Consider the following 20499-nt stretch of genomic DNA (forward strand, 5'->3'; position numbering starts at 1 on the left):
TCTATCTGTCGAGTAAAGCCATTTCCAACTGATTTTTGTGTCGTGTCAATCTGTCGAGTAAAGCCATTTCCAACTTATTTTTGTGTCGTGTCAATCTGTCGAGATAAGCCATTTCCAACTTATTTTTGTGTCGTGTCTATCTGTCGAGTAAAGCCATTTCCAACTGATTTTTGTGTCGTGTCAATCTGTCGAGTAAAGCCATTTCCAACTTATTTTTGTGTCGTGTCTATCTGTCGAGTAAAGCCATTTCCAACTGATTTTTGTGTCGTGTCAATCTGTCGAGTAAAGCCATTTCCAACTTATTTTTGTGTCGTGTCTATCTGTCGAGTAAAGCCATTTTCAACTGATTTTTGTGTCGTGTCAATCTGTCGAGATAAGCCATTTCCAACTGATTGTGGTGTCGTGTCTATCTGTCGAGTTCAGCCATTTCCAACTTATTTTTGTGTCGTGTCTATCTGTCGAGTTAAGCCATTTCCAACTTATTTTTGTGTCGTGTCTATCTGTCGAGTAAAGCCATTTCCAACTTATTTTTGTGTCGTGTCAATCTGTCGAGTGAAGCCATTTCCAACTGATTTTTGTGTCGTGTCTATCTGTCGAGTAAAGCCATTTCCAACTGATTTTTGTGTCGTGTCAATCTGTCGAGTAAAGCCATTTCCAACTTATTTTTGTGTCGTGTCTATCTGTCGAGATAAGCCATTTCCAACTGATTTTTGTGTCGTGTCTATCTGTCGAGATAAGCCATTTCCAACTTATTTTTGTGTCGTGTCAATCTGTCGAGTAAAGCCATTTCCAACTGATTTTTGTGTCGTGTCTATCTGTCGAGTAAAGCCATTTCCAACTGATTTTTGTGTCGTGTCAATCTGTCGAGTAAAGCCATTTCCAACTTATTTTTGTGTCGTGTCTATCTGTCGAGTAAAGCCATTTCCAACTGATTTTTGTGTCGTGTCTATCTGTCGAGTAAAGCCATTTCCAACTGATTTTTGTGTCGTGTCAATCTGTCGAGTAAAGCCATTTCCAACTGATTGTTGTGTCGTGTCAATCTGTCGAGTTAAGCCATTTCCAATTGATTTTTGTGTCGTGTCAATCTGTCGAGTTAAGCCATTTCCAACTGATTGTGGTGTCGTGTCTATCTGTCGAGTTAAGCCATTTCCAATTGATTTTTGTGTCGTGTCAATCTGTCGAGTTAAGCCATTTCCAACTGATTGTGGTGTCGTGTCTATCTGTCGAGTTAAGCCATTTCCAACTGATTTTTGTGTCGTGTCAATCTGTCGAGTTCAGCCATTTCCAACTGATTGTGGTGTCGTGTCTATCTGTCGAGTTCAGCCATTTCCAACTTATTTTTGTGTCGTGTCAATCTGTCGAGATAAGCCATTTCCAATTGATTTTTGTGTCGTGTCTATCTGTCGAGTAAAGCCATTTCCAACTGATTTTTGTGTCGTGTCTATCTGTCGAGATAAGCCATTTCCAACTTATTTTTGTGTCGTGTCTATCTGTCGAGTAAAGCCATTTCCAACTGATTTCTATGTCGTGTCAATCTGTCGAGATAAGCCATTTCCAACTGATTTTTGTGTCGTGTCTATCTGTCGAGTAAAGCCATTTCCAACTGATTTTTGTGTCGTGTCAATCTGTCGAGATAAGCCATTTCCAACTGATTGTTGTGTCGTGTCTATCTGTCGAGTTAAGCCATTTCCAACTGATGTTTGTGTCGTGTCAATCTGTCGAGATAAGCCATTTCCAACTGATTTTTGTGTCGTGTCTATCTGTCGAGTAAAGCCATTTCCAACTGATTTTTGTGTCGTGTCAATCTGTCGAGTAAAGCCATTTCCAACTGATTGTGGTGTCGTGTCAATCTGTCGAGTTAAGCCATTTCCAACTGATTGTGGTGTCGTGTCTATCTGTCGAGTAAAGCCATTTTCAACTGATTTTTGTGTCGTGTCAATCTGTCGAGATAAGCCATTTCCAACTGATTGTGGTGTCGTGTCTATCTGTCGAGTAAAGCCATTTTCAACTGATTTTTGTGTCGTGTCAATCTGTCGAGATAAGCCATTTCCAACTGATTTTTGTGTCGTGTCAATCTGTCGAGTTCAGCCATTTCCAACTTATTTTTGTGTCGTGTCTATCTGTCGAGTAAAGCCATTTCCAACTGATTTTTGTGTCGTGTCTATCTGTCGAGTAAAGCCATTTCCAACTGATTTTTGTGTCGTGTCTATCTGTCGAGTAAAGCCATTTCCAACTGATTTTTGTGTCGTGTCAATCTGTCGAGTAAAGCCATTTCCAACTGATTTTTGTGTCGTGTCTATCTGTCGAGTAAAGCCATTTCCAACTGATTTTTGTGTCGTGTCAATCTGTCGAGTAAAGCCATTTCCAACTTATTTTTGTGTCGTGTCTATCTGTCGAGTAAAGCCATTTCCAACTGATTTTTGTGTCGTGTCTATCTGTCGAGTAAAGCCATTTCCAACTGATTTTTGTGTCGTGTCAATCTGTCGAGTAAAGCCATTTCCAACTGATTGTTGTGTCGTGTCAATCTGTCGAGTTAAGCCATTTCCAATTGATTTTTGTGTCGTGTCAATCTGTCGAGTTAAGCCATTTCCAACTGATTGTGGTGTCGTGTCTATCTGTCGAGTTAAGCCATTTCCAATTGATTTTTGTGTCGTGTCAATCTGTCGAGTTAAGCCATTTCCAACTGATTGTGGTGTCGTGTCTATCTGTCGAGTTAAGCCATTTCCAACTGATTTTTGTGTCGTGTCAATCTGTCGAGTTCAGCCATTTCCAACTGATTGTGGTGTCGTGTCTATCTGTCGAGTTCAGCCATTTCCAACTTATTTTTGTGTCGTGTCAATCTGTCGAGATAAGCCATTTCCAATTGATTTTTGTGTCGTGTCTATCTGTCGAGTAAAGCCATTTCCAACTGATTTTTGTGTCGTGTCTATCTGTCGAGATAAGCCATTTCCAACTTATTTTTGTGTCGTGTCTATCTGTCGAGTAAAGCCATTTCCAACTGATTTCTATGTCGTGTCAATCTGTCGAGATAAGCCATTTCCAACTGATTTTTGTGTCGTGTCTATCTGTCGAGTAAAGCCATTTCCAACTGATTTTTGTGTCGTGTCAATCTGTCGAGATAAGCCATTTCCAACTGATTGTTGTGTCGTGTCTATCTGTCGAGTTAAGCCATTTCCAACTGATGTTTGTGTCGTGTCAATCTGTCGAGATAAGCCATTTCCAACTGATTTTTGTGTCGTGTCTATCTGTCGAGTAAAGCCATTTCCAACTGATTTTTGTGTCGTGTCAATCTGTCGAGTAAAGCCATTTCCAACTGATTGTGGTGTCGTGTCAATCTGTCGAGTTAAGCCATTTCCAACTGATTGTGGTGTCGTGTCTATCTGTCGAGTAAAGCCATTTTCAACTGATTTTTGTGTCGTGTCAATCTGTCGAGATAAGCCATTTCCAACTGATTGTGGTGTCGTGTCTATCTGTCGAGTAAAGCCATTTTCAACTGATTTTTGTGTCGTGTCAATCTGTCGAGATAAGCCATTTCCAACTGATTTTTGTGTCGTGTCAATCTGTCGAGTTCAGCCATTTCCAACTTATTTTTGTGTCGTGTCTATCTGTCGAGTAAAGCCATTTCCAACTGATTTTTGTGTCGTGTCTATCTGTCGAGTAAAGCCATTTCCAACTGATTTTTGTGTCGTGTCTATCTGTCGAGTTAAGCCATTTCCAACTGATTTTTGTGTCTTGTCTATCTGTTGAGTTAAGCCATTTCCAACTTATTTTTGTGTCGTGTCTATCTGTCGAGTAAAGCCATTTCCAACTTATTTTTGTGTCGTGTCTATCTGTCGAGTAAAGCCATTTCCAACTGATTTTTGTGTCGTGTCTATCTGTCGAGATAAGCCATTTCCAACTTATTTTTGTGTCGTGTCAATCTGTCGAGATGAGCCATTTCCAACTTATTTTTGTGTCGTGTCTATCTGTCGAGTAAAGCCATTTCCCACTTATTTTTGTGTCGTGTCTATCTGTCGAGATAAGCCATTTCCAACTGATTTTTGTGTCGTGTCTATCTGTCGAGATAAGCCATTTCCAACTTATTTTTGTGTCGTGTCAATCTGTCGAGTAAAGCCATTTCCAGCTGATTTTTGTGTCGTGTCGTTCTGTCGAGTAAAGCCATTTCCAACTGATTTTTGTGTCGTGTCAATCTGTCGAGTAAAGCCATTTCCAACTTATTTTTGTGTCGTGTCTATCTGTCGAGTAAAGCCATTTCCAACTGATTTTTGTGTCGTGTCTATCTGTCGAGTAAAGCCATTTCCAACTGATTTTTGTGTCGTGTCAATCTGTCGAGTAAAGCCATTTCCAATTGATTTTTGTGTCGTGTCAATCTGTCGAGTTCAGCCATTTCCAACTGATTGTGGTGTCGTGTCTATCTGTCGAGTTCAGCCATTTCCAACTTATTTTTGTGTCGTGTCAATCTGTCGAGATAAGCCATTTCCAACTGCTTTTTGTGTCGTGTCTATCTGTCGAGTAAAGCCATTTCCAACTGATTTTTGTGTCGTGTCTATCTGTCGAGATAAGCCATTTCCAACTTATTTTTGTGTCGTGTCTATCTGTCGAGTAAAGCCATTTCCAACTGATTTTTGTGTCGTGTCAATCTGTCGAGATAAGCCATTTCCAACTGATTTTTGTGTCGTGTCTATCTGTCGAGTAAAGCCATTTCCAACTGATTTTTGTGTCGTGTCAATCTGTCGAGATAAGCCATTTCCAACTGATTGTGGTGTCGTGTCTATCTGTCGAGTAAAGCCATTTTCAACTGATTTTTGTGTCGTGTCAATCTGTCGAGATAAGCCATTTCCAACTGATTTTTGTGTCGTGTCAATCTGTCGAGTTCAGCCATTTCCAACTGATGTTTGTGTCGTGTCTATCTGTTGAGTTAAGCCATTTCCAACTTATTTTTGTGTCGTGTCTATCTGTCGAGTAAAGCCATTTCCAACTGATTGTGGTGTCGTGTCTATCTGTCGAGTTTAGCCATTTCCAACTGATTTTTGTGTCGTGTCAATCTGTCGAGTTAAGCCATTTCCAACTGATTGTTGTGTCGTGTCAATCTGTCGAGTTAAGCCATTTCCAACTGATTTTTGTGTCGTGTCAATCTGTCGAGTTAAGCCATTTCCAACTGATTTTTGTGTCGTGTCAATCTGTCGAGTTAAGCCATTTCCAACTGATTTTTGTGTCGTGTCTATCTGTCGAGTTAAGCCATTTCCAACTGATTTTTGTGTCGTGTCAATCTGTCGAGTTAAGCCATTTCCAACTGATTTTTGTGTCGTGTCAATCTGTCGAGTTAAGCCATTTCCAACTGATTTTTGTGTCGTGTCTATCTGTTGAGTTAAGCCATTTCCAACTTATTTTTGTGTCGTGTCTATCTGTCGAGTAAAGCCATTTCCAACTTATTTTTGTGTCGTGTCTATCTGTCGAGTCAAGCCATTTCCAACTTATTTTTGTGTCGTGTCAATCTGTCGAGTTAAGCCATTTCCAACTGATTTTTGTGTCGTGTCAATCTGTCGAGTTAAGCCATTTCTAACTGATTGTGGTGTCGTGTCAATCTGTCGAGTTAAGCCATTTCCAACTGATTTTTGTGTCGTGTCAATCTGTCGAGTTAAGCCATTTCCAATTGATTTTTGTGTCGTGTCAATCTGTCGAGTTAAGCCATTTCCAACTGATTGTGGTGTCGTGTCTATCTGTCGAGTTAAGCCATTTCCAACTGATTTTTGTGTCGTGTCAATCTGTCGAGTTAAGCCATTTCCAACTGATTTTTGTGTCGTGTCAATCTGTGGAGTTAAGCCATTTCCAACTGATTGTGGTGTCGTGTCTTTCTGTCGAGTTAAGCCATTTCCAACTGATGTTTGTGTCGTGTCAATCTGTCGAGTTAAGCCATTTCCAACTGATTTTTGTGTCGTGTCAATCTGTCGAGTAAAGCCATTTCCAATTGATTTTTGTGTCGTGTCAATCTGTCGAGTTAAGCCATTTCCAACTGATTGTGGTGTCGTGTCTATCTGTCGAGTTCAGCCATTTCCAACTTATTTTTGTGTCGTGTCAATCTGTCGAGATAAGCCATTTCCAACTGATTTTTGTGTCGTGTCTATCTGTCGAGTAAAGCCATTTCCAACTGATTTTTGTGTCGTGTCTATCTGTCGAGATAAGCCATTTCCAACTTATTTTTGTGTCGTGTCTATCTGTCGAGTAAAGCCATTTCCAACTGATTTCTGTGTCGTGTCAATCTGTCGAGATAAGCCATTTCCAACTGATTTTTGTGTCGTGTCTATCTGTCGAGTAAAGCCATTTCCAACTGATTTTTGTGTCGTGTCAATCTGTCGAGATAAGCCATTTCCAACTGATTGTGGTGTCGTGTCTATCTGTCGAGTAGAGCCATTTTCAACTGATTTTTGTGTCGTGTCAATCTGTCGAGATAAGCCATTTCCAACTGATTTTTGTGTCGTGTCAATCTGTCGAGTTCAGCCATTTCCAACTTATTTTTTTGTCGTGTCTATCTGTCGAGTAAAGCCATTTCCAACTGATTTTTGTGTCGTGTCTATCTGTCGAGTAAAGCCATTTCCAACTGATTTTTGTGTCGTGTCTATCTGTCGAGTTAAGCCATTTCCAACTGATTTTTGTGTCGTGTCTATCTGTCGAGTAAAGCCATTTCCAACTGATTTTTGTGTCGTGTCTATCTGTCGAGTAAAGCCATTTCCAACTGATTTTTTGTGTCGTGTCAATCTGTCGAGATAAGCCATTTCCAACTGATTGTGGTGTCGTGTCTATCTGTCGAGTAAAGCCATTTCCAACTGATTTTTGTGTCGTGTCTATCTGTTGAGTTAAGCCATTTCCAACTGATTTTTGTGTCGTGTCTATCTGTCGAGTAAAGCCATTTCCAACTTATTTTTGTGTCGTGTCTATCTGTCGAGTAAAGCCATTTCCAACTGATTTTTGTGTCGTGTCTATCTGTCGAGTAAAGCCATTTCCAACTTATTTTTGTGTCGTGTCAATCTGTCGAGATGAGCCATTTCCAACTTATTTTTGTGTCGTGTCTATCTGTCGAGTAAAGCCATTTCCCACTTATTTTTGTGTCGTGTCTATCTGTCGAGATAAGCCATTTCCAACTGATTTTTGTGTCGTGTCTATCTGTCGAGATAAGCCATTTCCAACTTATTTTTGTGTCGTGTCAATCTGTCGAGTAAAGCCATTTCCAACTGATTTTTGTGTCGTGTCTATCTGTCGAGTAAAGCCATTTCCAACTGATTTTTGTGTCGTGTCAATCTGTCGAGTAAAGCCATTTCCAACTTATTTTTGTGTCGTGTCTATCTGTCGAGTAAAGCCATTTCCAACTGATTTTTGTGTCGTGTCTATCTGTCGAGTAAAGCCATTTCCAACTGATTTTTGTGTCGTGTCAATCTGTCGAGTAAAGCCATTTCCAATTGATTTTTGTGTCGTGTCAATCTGTCGAGTTCAGCCATTTCCAACTGATTGTGGTGTCGTGTCTATCTGTCGAGTTCAGCCATTTCCAACTTATTTTTGTGTCGTGTCAATCTGTCGAGATAAGCCATTTCCAACTGATTTTTGTGTCGTGTCTATCTGTCGAGTAAAGCCATTTCCAACTGATTTTTGTGTCGTGTCTATCTGTCGAGATAAGCCATTTCCAACTTATTTTTGTGTCGTGTCTATCTGTCGAGTAAAGCCATTTCCAACTGATTTTTGTGTCGTGTCAATCTGTCGAGATAAGCCATTTCCAACTGATTTTTGTGTCGTGTCTATCTGTCGAGTAAAGCCATTTCCAACTGATTTTTGTGTCGTGTCAATCTGTCGAGATAAGCCATTTCCAACTGATTGTGGTGTCGTGTCTATCTGTCGAGTAAAGCCATTTTCAACTGATTTTTGTGTCGTGTCAATCTGTCGAGATAAGCCATTTCCAACTGATTTTTGTGTCGTGTCAATCTGTCGAGTTAAGCCATTTCCAACTGATGTTTGTGTCGTGTCTATCTGTCGAGTTAAGCCATTTCTAACTGATTTTTGTGTCGTGTCTATCTGTCGAGTTAAGCCATTTCTAACTGATTTTTGTGTCGTGTCTATCTGTCGAGATAAGCCATTTCCAACTTATTTTTGTGTCGTGTCTATCTGTCGAGTAAAGCCATTTCCAACTGATTTTTGTGTCGTGTCAATCTGTCGAGATAAGCCATTTCCAACTGATTTTTGTGTCGTGTCAATCTGTCGAGATAAGCCATTTCCAACTGATTTTTGTGTCGTGTCTATCTGTTGAGTTAAGCCATTTCCAACTGATTTTTGTGTCGTGTCTATCTGTCGAGTTCAGCCATTTCCAACTTATTTTTGTGTCGTGTCTATCTGTCGAGTTAAGCCATTTCCAACTTATTTTTGTGTCGTGTCTATCTGGCGAGTTAAGCCATTTCCAACTTATTTTTGTGTCGTGTCTATCTGGCGAGTTAAGCCATTTTTAACTGATTTTTGTGTCGTGTCAATCTGTCGAGTTAAGCCATTTCCAACTGATTGTGGTGTCGTGTCAATCTGTCGAGTTAAGCCATTTCCAACTGATTGTTGTGTCGTGTCAATCTGTCGAGTTAAGCCATTTCCAACTGATTTTTGTGTCGTGTCTATCTGTCGAGTTAAGCCATTTCCAACTGATTGTGGTGTCGTGTCTATCTGTCGAGTTCAGCCATTTCCAACTTATTTTTGTGTCGTGTCAATCTGTCGAGTTAAGCCATTTCCAACTGATTGTGGTGTCGTGTCAATCTGTCGAGTTCAGCCATTTCCAACTGATTGTGGTGTCGTGTCTATCTGTCGAGTTAAGCCATTTCCAACTGATTGTGGTGTCGTGTCTATCTGTCGAGTTAAGCCATTTCAAACTGATTGTGGTGTCGTGTCTATCTGTCGAGTTCAGCCATTTCCAACTTATTTTTGTGTCGTGTCTATATGTCGAGATAAGCCATTTCCAACTGATTTTTGTGTCGTGTCAATCTGTCGAGTTAAGCCATTTCTAACTGATTGTGGTGTCGTGTCTATCTGTCGAGTAAAGCCATTTCCAACTGATTTTTGTGTCGTGTCTATCTGCCGAGTTAAGCCATTTTTAACTGATTTTTGTGTCGTGTCTATCTGTCGAGTTAAGCCATTTCCAACTGATTGTGGTGTCGTGTCTATCTGTCGAGTTAAGCCATTTTTAACTGATTTTTGTGTCGTGTCTATCTGTCTAGTTAAGCCATTTCCAACTGATTGTGGTGTCGTGTCTTTCTGTCGAGTTAAGCCATTTCCATTTTATTTTTGTGTCGTGTCAATCTGTCGAGTTAAGCCATTTCCAACTGATTTTTGGGCAAATGTAGTACAGTAATATTCTGCCATATAATGTAACCTTATGTGCATGTCTGTTTACAGGTCAAACTAAAACAAAATGATATTCGTCTTCAACAACGTTCATTATCTCAGCACAGACATATAATCGTTATTCTCTTGGATTATTGGTAAATCTACAAACTTCGATATTTAATTGAAGTGTTCCGCCACGTCGATTTGTAAGCTGAAAGCGAAAATCTGATTCACACAAAATTTTCAAGACATAAATCTATCCATACAAAGTTTTCTCAAATCATATAACCTTGTTGAACACTTTTATAAACATTTATCAATAATTAATTTTGGATGTAACGCATTTTCTAATCGGGTGACGTTGTTTTGTTTATAAGCTCATATACATGATTTAGTCATGTGACCGTGACGTCATCAACGTGTTTTTTCATGGTTTACTCTGGTTTTAAATGTAATTTAGAATTAGATTATAAGAAATAACGGTAATACGTTATCTGTCTATACGCGGGTTTTTCAGTGTGCACCACATTTTGTATGTGATTTCTTCATAGACAGACAAAATATTACAGTCATTCCTTTAAAAGTATTTACGTTTTTAACAATATTTAAAAAAACAAATACAAGGCAAAGCCGTGGCTTTAACTCTTCATAAAACATAACCAAGTATTGTCTGACCAATTTAGAACATATTCACACTTTCGAGTGACCTTACAAAATTAGCCTTTTCCATTGTAACATTCAAACCTAAATAAGAGTTCACTTTTAATAATGAAGTGAATGTAAAACATAGGTAGTCATCATTTCAATGAATGGAATAGCACTGACATAGTTTGTGAGGACAAAATATTTTTTTGCCTCTGCTTCTGGTAAAATTCAAAATTTGTATATCTTATTCTTTTAATTTTAAAAGGCACACAATGTAATATAATTCCGTTTTATGAAATTTGATTTCTTTTATAATTATAAAACTTACTGTATAAATATTTGAATTCAAACCATTCGACATTAGATGCTTACATTTTTATTGATAAATGTAAATGTATTGACTTTTTCGTAAAAAAAAATCCTATGCTTTATGTCTGGCATTGTTTTCTTGAAAGAAAAAATATCTATTTTCTCAAATGTGAGGTATTATACATTAAATAAATATTATCTTACGTACATCTTTACCTCCCCACCCCCTCCCCCTATTTCATTTTTTGTTTATTCTATATATGTGTACCATAACAAAATGAATAAAAATTTGCGTTTTTTTTTTTATTATTATTCTTTTCTGTTTCATCTTTGATCGATTGGATATGTTTAAATATTCCTCACAGTTTAAATATTTGAATTCAGACCATTCAACATTAAATGCTTACTTTTTATTGATAAATTTTAAATGTATTGTGTTTCTCCAACAAAGAAATCCTTTGCGTTATTTGGCATTTTAATCTGTTTTGGATTCGAGCGTCACTGCTGAGTCTTTAGTAGACGAAACGCGCGTCTGGCGTATATACTAAATTTAGTCCTGGTATCTGTGGTGAGTTTATTTACAACCACTGGGTTGATGCCACTGCTGGTGGAGATTTATTTCCCCGAGGGTATCACAAGCTCAGTAGTATGCATTTTTTGTGTTGACATGAATTGTCATTGATATGGTTATATTTATAAATTCACTGTTTACAAATTTTTGATTTTTTTTTTTTTAAATACTTAGGATTTTCTACCTCATGTATAGATTAACTTAGCTGTATTTTGCAAAACTTTTAGGAATTTTGGTTCTCAATGCTCTTCAACTTGAGTTCGTACTTTTTTTGGCATCTTAAACTATTTTGGATTCGAGCGTCACTGATGAGTCTTTAGTAGACAAAACGTGCGTCTAGCGTATATACGAAGTTAAGTCCCGGTATCTATGATGAGTTTATTTATTTATCAGCAGTCTGGCATTGTGTTTTTGTGAAAGAAAAAGATAATAATTTTCTCAAATGTAATTAAGGTATATAAATTAAAAAAATATCATTCTATTTATCCTTACCAATTAGAAAATGCATGAAATTTTTCAAAATTCAAAACGTTTTTATTCTAATATTTGCTCTGTCATCTTTAATCAGTAGGCGTTTTTCACAATGAAAATGCCTTAGGTGATTGTACACTTCATTAGTGCAGCTATTAAGAGTTCACTTTAATAATTATCTGACAATGAAAATTTATTAATGTATAGCATTTCATAGTGCATGAAAAACCATGTACTATGAAAATTAGAGGGCAAAACACTGACTTGTCATTGGACGAGAAGGGGTGAGTATGTTCTAATTCAAATTATAACACGCCTTGAAATAAATAAAATACAAATGTCGTTCCGTGAGACCAGTTCATCGCATAGAAAAGTAAATAGGTATTTTGATTTAACTCACTTTAACAAACATTTACAGAAACGATTAACCAAAGTGTTTCAGCTTTTGATTTTTTAATTTGCTGGGGACTTACTGTTTTCATCGGAGTTCAGTATTTTTTTATGATTTTGCCTTTTACTATATATAAATGATAAAAAGTGTATAGTTCAACACTAATAATAAAAAAAGGATAAATATAATGAATTTTCTATAAATATTTTGGATAACAGATATCCTTCATCAATGTTTATGATTTCAAATTAATTCTGATAACTATAACACTCTTGAAATTTATACAATTAAAACCAAACACAAAAACGCTTGTAAAATTTCAAAACATGACTTAGGTTATATAGAATAGATATTTACAACATCAGAGACTGCATAATGATATATGCTTCAAATTGAAAAATAATGTGCGATATGAACTGGTTCAATTCTAAATTTCAGAAGTGACGACAGATAAGATGTTACAATAACGACTGCGTAGAATTAGATTCCCAATAAACAACACTGACCAATCTTTAATATCTAGTCATATTTAAAAATTTGACAACGGTAAAATATTTACAACAGAGGTAGTATATTAAAATGATTTAATCATCCAAATGAATAGCAGTAAGATAATGATTAAATTAAATAATAATAAACTTTGACAAAGATTATAAATAATTGAACGTGGCTGCGTACTTAAAAAAAATGAATAGAAGCCTAGCTGAGAGTTAACCTGGTATAATTCAAGAATTTTAGATTTGACAAAGATAAAGAAACAGTAACATGGACTGTGAAGTAATACGTAATATACCCCCAGATGAAAAGCATTGCTTGAATTAGAACTACATCTTTTCATTTATGATATTTGATGCCAAATTTTTTAATTTGATTACCCAAAATCTTTCCCGAGTGGTTCTATCCTCCTTAGACCGAAAACTATTGTGGTCTTTGGTTGTAATAGTCAGTCGATTGAGATAGGACTTTGTGTGGTCATGTTATTTCATATGCCGACTGACAGGTAGGTCTGGATTGCGTTCATTATCAGCCATTCGTTTGTGAAATGGCTGTTCTGACTCGCCACCATATTGTTCTACACATTGTAGAAGCCTGTGATACCCAGCATTTGTAGTCTTTTATTAACATTGCAAATTATGTTGTGTTCAGTACCAGTGGATTGACTGTAAACGTCTGGGTATTCAGTTTTTGTTTGCAAGTCAGACATCCTTTGTTTCCGCATCCCATTCAAGAGCCCACTGCTTGGTGGAGGATATACTCACTCGGGGGAAAGATTTTGTATAAGAAAATTAAAAAACTTATGCACCAAATGGAATAAATAAAAATGTGTAGTTGTAATTCGCACAATGATTTCCATTTGGGTTATATAAATATTACTACACACTCTCTATTGCTATTTTTTTTACCTTTATTTATTCTAGAATTCTTGAACTGTATCAGTTTGAATAGCTAGATTCTATTCATTTTTAATAGAACAAGTATGAAGTCGCGATCAATTACTCAATCGTTGTCAAAATTTAATATTTTTGAACCAGTTCATTATTATCAAATTGTTATTTATTTGGATTTAAATATGCAGCCTCTATTGTGATTGATTTAACGTCGCCAAATTTGAAATAATATATCATCTTAGATCAGTCAGTGTCGTTCTTTTGGAATGTATTCCCACGCAGTCTTTGTTGTTTAGTCTTCATTGTCATCACCTTCAAAATTTCAGAAATGTACCAGTTTGTTTCGCACATTGCAATACTCATCATAGATACCAAGATTGAACTTTGTATTTACGTCAGACGCGCGTTTTGTCAACAAAAGACTCACCAGTGACGCTCGAATTCATAAAAGTTAAAGAGGTCAAATAAAGCAAAAGTTGAAGAGCATTGAGGACCAAAATTCCTAAATGTTTTGCCAACTACAGCTAAGGTAACTATTCCTGAGGTAGAAAGCCTTAGTATTTCAAATATTCAAAAGTTTTGTAAACAGTTAATTTATAATTCTGACCATATAAATGATAATTTATGACAGCACAGAAACTTTATCAGAAGCATATATATGCATCCCCCTGTTGTAAATACCTATATAGCCTACGCCATTTTTTAATTTTAGATTTGCACAAGCGTTTTTGTGTTTGTGTTTTTAATTGTATAAAACTCAAGATATTATACTTAACTCAGTTAGATTGGTATGATTCATTTTTAATCATAAAATGCTGATGAAGGATATATCCGTTATCCAAATTATTGTTGAAAAACCTATTTCAATGGTTTGATGTTAAAACAAAATGTTTTCACCTGAATCATGGCAGACATTGAAAGTTTCTATAACTTCAAAAATGGATATTGCAGAGTAGAATTGTGACGTCTGCATATTGCTTTATGACTCGTTTGTGATGACTGCCTAGAGTGGTTTCACTAAATATCCGTCGGACTGAAGAAAAACAGTGTATGCAATATTGTAAAATTCAAATAAAAGATTTCAAGTTTTATTTTGATACATATTACGATTCCCAGCATACATAAGAGGGCTTTAATATAACAATAACACAAAGTAACCATAGACACAACTTGTATTGCTACATTCGCAACTAATCAGTTTCTATAAGCCTGATAGAAATTAATAGTTGTCTACGTTACCCTGTATTCCGGCCAATTATTCTCCAATGTAACAATAACGTTTTTAATTATTGTGACATTTCATTGTAACCGTCGCCATTTAAAAAAAAACAACAGAAACCTGGACTAAATTTTGTATATACGCCAGACGATCGTTTCGTCCACAAAAGACTCATGAGTGACGCTCGAATCCTAAAAAGTTCAAAAGGCCAAATAAAGTACGAAGTTGAAGAGCTTTGAGGACCAAAATTTCTTTACTGCCAAATACAGGTAAAATAATCTATGCCTGAGGTAGAAAAGCCTTAGTATTTCCAAAAAAATCCAAATTTTGTAAACAGTTAATTTATAAATATAACCATATCAATGATAATTCATGTCAGCACAAAAAGTTCTGACTACTGGGCTTTTGATACCCTCCCGAAAATAAATCTCCACCAACAGTGGCATCGACCAAGTCGTTTCCTTTTTATCTCACCTGGCCCAAAAGGGTCAAGTGACCTTTTCTCATCACTTGTCGTCCGTCGTCTTTTAACTTTTACAAAAATCTTCTCCTCTGAATCTACTTTGCCAGGTTACTTACATACAGTACTGGTGGAATTACTGCAAACACCGCCAATGTCCTCAGCCGAGGCCATCCATCATCATGTGTTTCGACCCCTAGCTCGGTACACTCTCAGGATGGGGGGGTCCACAATGGTGATCAATCACTGCGCATTGGTGGTGGGTTTCCAGCTACTACTATCTCTCTTCATCCACATCCAGCAAGATGCTTTCTCTGCTGCTTGGTCCAGTTTCTGTATTGCTGTTCTTCTTTGCCGGCCAGTCACTCCTACTGCAGAAAACATTCTCCACACTGACTGTGCAGGGAAGCCTCTGCAGCCAACCTCAACAGGAAAGTTCCATGTTTGCCATCCTCTATCTCTGCACTCTGCCAACAGTCCATCATATTTTGCCCTCTTTCTTTCATTTGCTTCGCCACATCTCTCCTCCCAGGGAACTGTCAACTCTATGATTACTACTTTTTTACTGCTTGTAGACCAAAGTACCATGTCTGGTCTTAGGTTAGTTGGTACAATATCAGGAAATTGCATCTTCTTTCCTAGATCAACTTCTAACTGCCAATCCTTCGCCTGATTAAGCATTCCTGATATGTTCTTTTTACTTTTCTGGCCTACTTCACCCTCCTTCACAAACTGGATCTTGATAGGTTTGTCTCTAATGTGTTTCGCATCTTTCCTCTGTTTCTCTATAACTTCAGCAAGTTCCCGGAGTACTTGGTTGTGTCGCCATGTATATCTACCCTGTGTAAGAGCGATATTGCACCCTGAAAGAACATGTTGTAGAGTTCCTCTGTTTCCGCACAAGGGACAGTCTGGTGTTTCTGATAGTTTCCACCTGTGCAGATTTGAAGGTGTCGGTAACACATCATACACTGATCTCAGAAGGAACTGCAGTTGGTATTGCGGATAGCGCCATATATCTGACCATGTAAGGGATCGTTGTTCCAAATCCCATCTCGACCAAGCACCTTGGCTCCCTAATTCTACTGTCTTTGCTTGTCTGTTTTCTTCTTCTCTAGATTTTATCTCTCTTTGGACAAGACTTCGTCTTTCTAGTGTGTTAGCGTTCTTCCAGTAGCAACTTTTTGATGTACCAAGGCCCTGTCGTCCTACTGCCACTGTTCCAACAATATATTTATGCCTCAATCTACTCTCTGCCTCTGAAACTGATTTTGATGCTGACCATTTTCGTCCTGTTCTTACTTGGACACCTGCTGTTCTTACTTTGTCATCTCTAGATTCTTTCAGTGTCATCACAAGGCGACTTTTGCTAACTTTAAATTCTTCCACTAGAGATGTAAATGGTAGCTGCAACTTTGCGGTCCTGCTGTATAGTCCTACAGTTGTAAAACTTGGAGGGACACCTAACCATTTCCTTAGATGTCTGTTGATGGTTCTTTCAAGCTTCTCAACTGTTTCAACGTTATTTCGTACAGCATAAGTGGCCATGATATCCTTGGCAGGAGTCCATGTTGGTATATCCATGCCTTTAATTTCCCTGGTAGACCTGTCTTGTCGATGTTCCTCATTCCCTCTGAAACCTGTTGTTCTATTCTCTTGATATTGTTTTTGTCACTTAGAGAGTCATCATACCATTTTCCTAAGCACTTGATGGGATTGTCTATTATTGAAGGAATGACTTCTCCTTGCACCTTCAGTTCGACTTGGTGTGTTCTCTTCCCTTTCCTTATAATTAGAGCTCTAGACTTCTTTGGCTTGAAAGACATCCTTGCCCATGTTACTGTCTCTTCCAAGGCCTTTAACACCCATCTAGCCTGGACATGGGTATATGTAGTGATGGTTAAGTCGTCCATGAACCCTCTATTTGGTGGTTGCCTGATGTCAGTTGATGTTTTCGGGCCTCTAGTTTCTCTCTCACCAGATTTAATAATCATATTCATTCCCATGACAAACAAGATAACTGAGATGGTACATCCAGTAACTATTCCTTTTTGTAGTTTCTGCCATGTTGTTGTAAATGTGCTTGTTGTAAATCGCAGCTCAATCCCACTGAGATAACTTCTTATCACTTTCTTAAAGTGGTCGGGAATATGGTAATGATCTAGTGATTGTTGTATCAGCATGTGAGGAACAGTACCATAGGCATTGGCCAAATCTAGCCATACTACTGTCAGATCTTTCTTGTTCACTTTGGCCTCTTGAATAAGTTGTGAAATGATGCTTGTATGTTCAATACATCCTGAGAAACCTGGTATTCCGCCCTTCTGTACTGAAGTGTCTACATAGTTGTTATCTGTCATATATGATGTCATCCTTCTAGCCATAATAGAGAAGAAGATCTTTCCTTCTACATTTAGGAGGGAAATTGTCCGAAATTGTGTGATGTCCTCCGATTTTTCTTCTTTTGGAATAAAACACCCCTCTGCTTTCTGCCAACATGATGGTATCTTCCCTTTCCTCCAAACTACTTTCAGTAGCCTCCACAGGTGTTTCAAAATTTTTGGGCACTTCTTATATACCTTGTACGGGATGCCATTTGGTCCTGGTGATGATGCTGACCTGGCTTTCTTCACTACATCTGACACTTCTTTCCATGATGGTTCCTTAGTGTTCATTGGTATTTCTGGTTCTTGTACATTTTCTATCCTATCGCAGTTACCTAGATGTTCCCACTGCCTTTTGTCGCTGTGTGTCTCTGATAGATGTTTTTCCACTTCCTCTTTCGTGCTTTTTACTGAACCCGCCTTTGTTCCGTCCAGTGTTGCTTTGGTAAACTTGTAGGGGTTGGCAACAAACATTGCTCTCTTCTTCCCTCTTTCTCTCCTTGCTTTTCTGATTCTGTCTGCTCTTTGTAGATTGTTTCTTCTTTCCCTCAGTATTGATCTTAACTCATTCAATCCTTCTTTTTCCTCCTCATTTGCTCTTTTATACTGCTTTGTGACATCATTTATTTCGGTTCTGAGTGTTTGTATTTCTTGTTGACGTCTGTTGTGTTTCATGTTACCCTGAGTGCCTTCTATGGTTTTTGGTGTTACTAACTCCAAATCTATCTTGTCCTACTGCATATACAATTGTTGACAATGCTGATATTCCTTTGTACGTCTCCTGTAAGTGTGTTATCCAAGATCTTGTCTAGGTCTTCATCAAAGATCTCCCATCTCCTATCATCTGTTGGTGGCCATTGTATCTTTTCTTTCCTGCTGTCTGCTGAAGGTGTTCTCGATGTTCTCTGCTGGTTTTGATTCCCTTGCTCCTTCTCAATGTTGATCTGAGTAGCTTCATTATGTAAAAGGTCCTCAGCACTGTGGTGTGCTTCCTGGCTGTGGTCCTCCGTCGTCTCATCAGTGTTAACTGTGCGTTCCCTTTGCTGCTTCCCAGATCCACACTTAGTTCTTGCCTGGTGTATCTTCAAACCTTTTAAGTTCTTGCAAACCTTCCCACAATGACACTTGGTTTCTGCCGTTGTTCCAGTCAAAGTCCGTTGGATTAGCCGAGTTGTTACCGTTTTGTCCTGCTCAATGGGTCTCTCATCCTCCCCCCTCTCGGAAGACCCTGGGGGTATTGCTCTTTATTCTGTTCTGTAGCTTGATATGGTGTTCCTTCACAGGAACAGTGTTGGGATGCCAACCCTTCACACCCTGATTCCAGTCTTCCCTGAATGCCATCTGTCTCTCCAGACGTCACCATTCTATTCTTGGTTGTCAGCTAGTCTTGAAACCAAATTGAACCAAACTTTGCCTCTATCATCCTTAGGGTATATATGGGTTTAAAAATGTCTGATGACCTCAACAAAGATGGCCGAACATGGGGGGGGGGGGGGGGGGGGGTAAAATGCAGGTTTTGCCTATATCTCTGCAACTAAAGCATTTAGAAGAAAGAAATGTTCATCAGGTCAAAATCTATCTGCCCTGATATTTTCAGAGGCATCAGACAACCCGTTGTTTGGCTGCTGCCCCTGGATCGGTAATTTAAGGAAATTTTGCAGTTTTTTGTTATCTTTTTAAATATGATATTAGCTAGAGATAAATTGTACTCATTAAAATTGTTCAGCAAAGTAAGAACTACAACTAAGTTAGCATGACCAAAATGGTCAATTGAGTCATGTAGGAGTTAATTATTGCCCTTTATATTGATTTGTTAACAACTTTTTGTAAGTTTTTGTAATCTTTTACAAAAAAACTCCTCTGGAACAACTGAGACAAATTTAACCAAACTTGGCAACACTCACTCATTTTGATATCGTGTTTAAAATAAGTCAGATGACCTGGCCTACCAACCAACATGGTTGACATGGCTAAAAATAGTAAAGGGATACAATGCAAGTTTTATCTGTTATTTTTTTCAGCCGTTATGAATAGAGAAAATCTAAAACGATGTAAATATGTTCAGAATAATGATCAATAATGAATAATTAGAGCCTACTGTATATATCCTTATAGAAGACACATTTTTACCATTTATTTTCATGTTTGCCTATTATCATCAAAACTATGATATTTAAAGAGAAACATTTGTTTACGTTATACTTTATGATTTTCCTTTATACAATATAATTATAATAGATATATATATAAACAATTTATCTTACAAATAAGAATGTGTCCCAAGTACACGAATGCCCCACTCGCACTATCATTTTCTATGTTCAATGGACCGTGAAAGTGGGGTAAAAACTCTAATTTGGCATTACAATTTGAAAGCTCATATCATAGATCATCATAGGGAACATGTGTACACAGTTTGAAGTCGATTGGACTTCAACTTCATCAAAAACTACCTTAACCAAAAACTTTAACCTGAAGCGGGACAGACGGACGGACGGACGAACGGACGCACAGACCAGAAAACATAATGCCCCTCTACTATCGTAGGTGGGGCATAAAAATGATCAGAAATTTGTTATCATATTTGTGTAATTTGTATTTACCGCCAAAAAAAACTCATTGTTAATGCGAACTCCTCGGGTTTTATCTTTCGAATGGAATGAGGAAGAAATGAGTGAGGTTTGTTCTGTTTGTTGCTAATATAATATCTATAAGTATTTTGTTCCCCATGGTTCACTCAATTTTTGTTTAAACTTCCTGGAATCTAATTATTGATTTTACGAAGAACTGATATAAAAATGACAGTTAACAAACGTACGAAATAACCTAAACTAAATTTGACAAAACAAATCAGTCATGTCAGTATCTATGTTCTAAAATTATTAGAAAATTAAAACATTTCTATAATAATGAGCTCTGAGAGTGAGGAAAAGAACTTTAAAGTGAGTATTGGTGTATTTCTAAGTCTGCTTTTGGCTATAACAATATTCTTTTTGGGCAGGTCTGATTTAATGGAGAGTTATTTCTCAGGCTAATGCAAACCCAATGGAAAGTGAAAGTAGAAATTTTTGCTCTTAGAACTAAAACTTAAATTGCATGATCCCTATTAAACATATTTTTTCTGTGTATTGTTTAATAAGACCCCAAAAAATAAAAATTGAAATGACAGTTGGCAGGTATGAAGGTTGGGATTGACTTTGGTGCTTATGGTCCCAAAGGTTCAGGAATTAGGGGCCCAAAATAAGCATTTATCTAGTTTCAGGACAATAAGTTGTGTATAAGTATTTCAATTGCTCTGAAATTGTGCCACAAT

At 37.5% G+C, this 20499-nt stretch overlaps 4 protein-coding genes across 5 annotated transcripts in view; 1 reads left to right on the forward strand and 3 right to left on the reverse strand.

Moving 5' to 3' along the window:
* Positions 1-1520: 1520 nt before the first annotated feature.
* On the reverse strand, positions 1521-6773 carry LOC134693508 (uncharacterized). The gene is made up of 6 exons (XM_063554345.1): positions 6555-6773; positions 5565-6035; positions 5025-5360; positions 3045-3560; positions 2415-2705; positions 1521-2075 (listed from the first exon to the last, which is right to left on the reverse strand). Exons 1-6 carry the CDS (start codon positions 6771-6773, stop codon positions 1521-1523), a joined length of 2388 nt encoding a protein of 795 aa, XP_063410415.1.
* An 8272-nt stretch (positions 6774-15045) lies between these two features.
* LOC134693510 (uncharacterized) lies at positions 15046-16155 on the reverse strand. Its single transcript, XM_063554346.1, has one exon. It carries the CDS (start codon positions 16153-16155, stop codon positions 15046-15048), a length of 1110 nt encoding a protein of 369 aa, XP_063410416.1.
* Positions 16156-16277: 122 nt separating this feature from the next.
* On the reverse strand, positions 16278-17861 carry LOC134693511 (uncharacterized). The gene has a single exon (XM_063554347.1). The coding sequence runs from the start codon at positions 17859-17861 to the stop codon at positions 16278-16280; it is 1584 nt and encodes a 527-aa protein (XP_063410417.1).
* Positions 17862-19827: 1966 nt separating this feature from the next.
* Positions 19828-20499, forward strand: part of LOC134692132 (E3 ubiquitin-protein ligase MIB2-like) — a 34365-nt gene continuing 33693 nt past the window's right edge. The window contains exon 1 of one of the 2 annotated variants that reach the window (XM_063552555.1): positions 19828-19865. In XM_063552555.1, coding sequence (XP_063408625.1) covers positions 19857-19865 — 9 coding nt within the window. In that variant the 5' untranslated portion in view covers positions 19828-19856. Of the gene's footprint in view, positions 19866-20054; positions 20129-20499 lie in introns of those variants that run through there. The other variant, XM_063552554.1, reaches the window with a different exon arrangement.

This window comes from Mytilus trossulus, chromosome 12 (assembly GCF_036588685.1).
Source record: "Mytilus trossulus isolate FHL-02 chromosome 12, PNRI_Mtr1.1.1.hap1, whole genome shotgun sequence".
Taxonomy (NCBI): Eukaryota; Metazoa; Mollusca; class Bivalvia; order Mytilida; family Mytilidae; genus Mytilus; species Mytilus trossulus.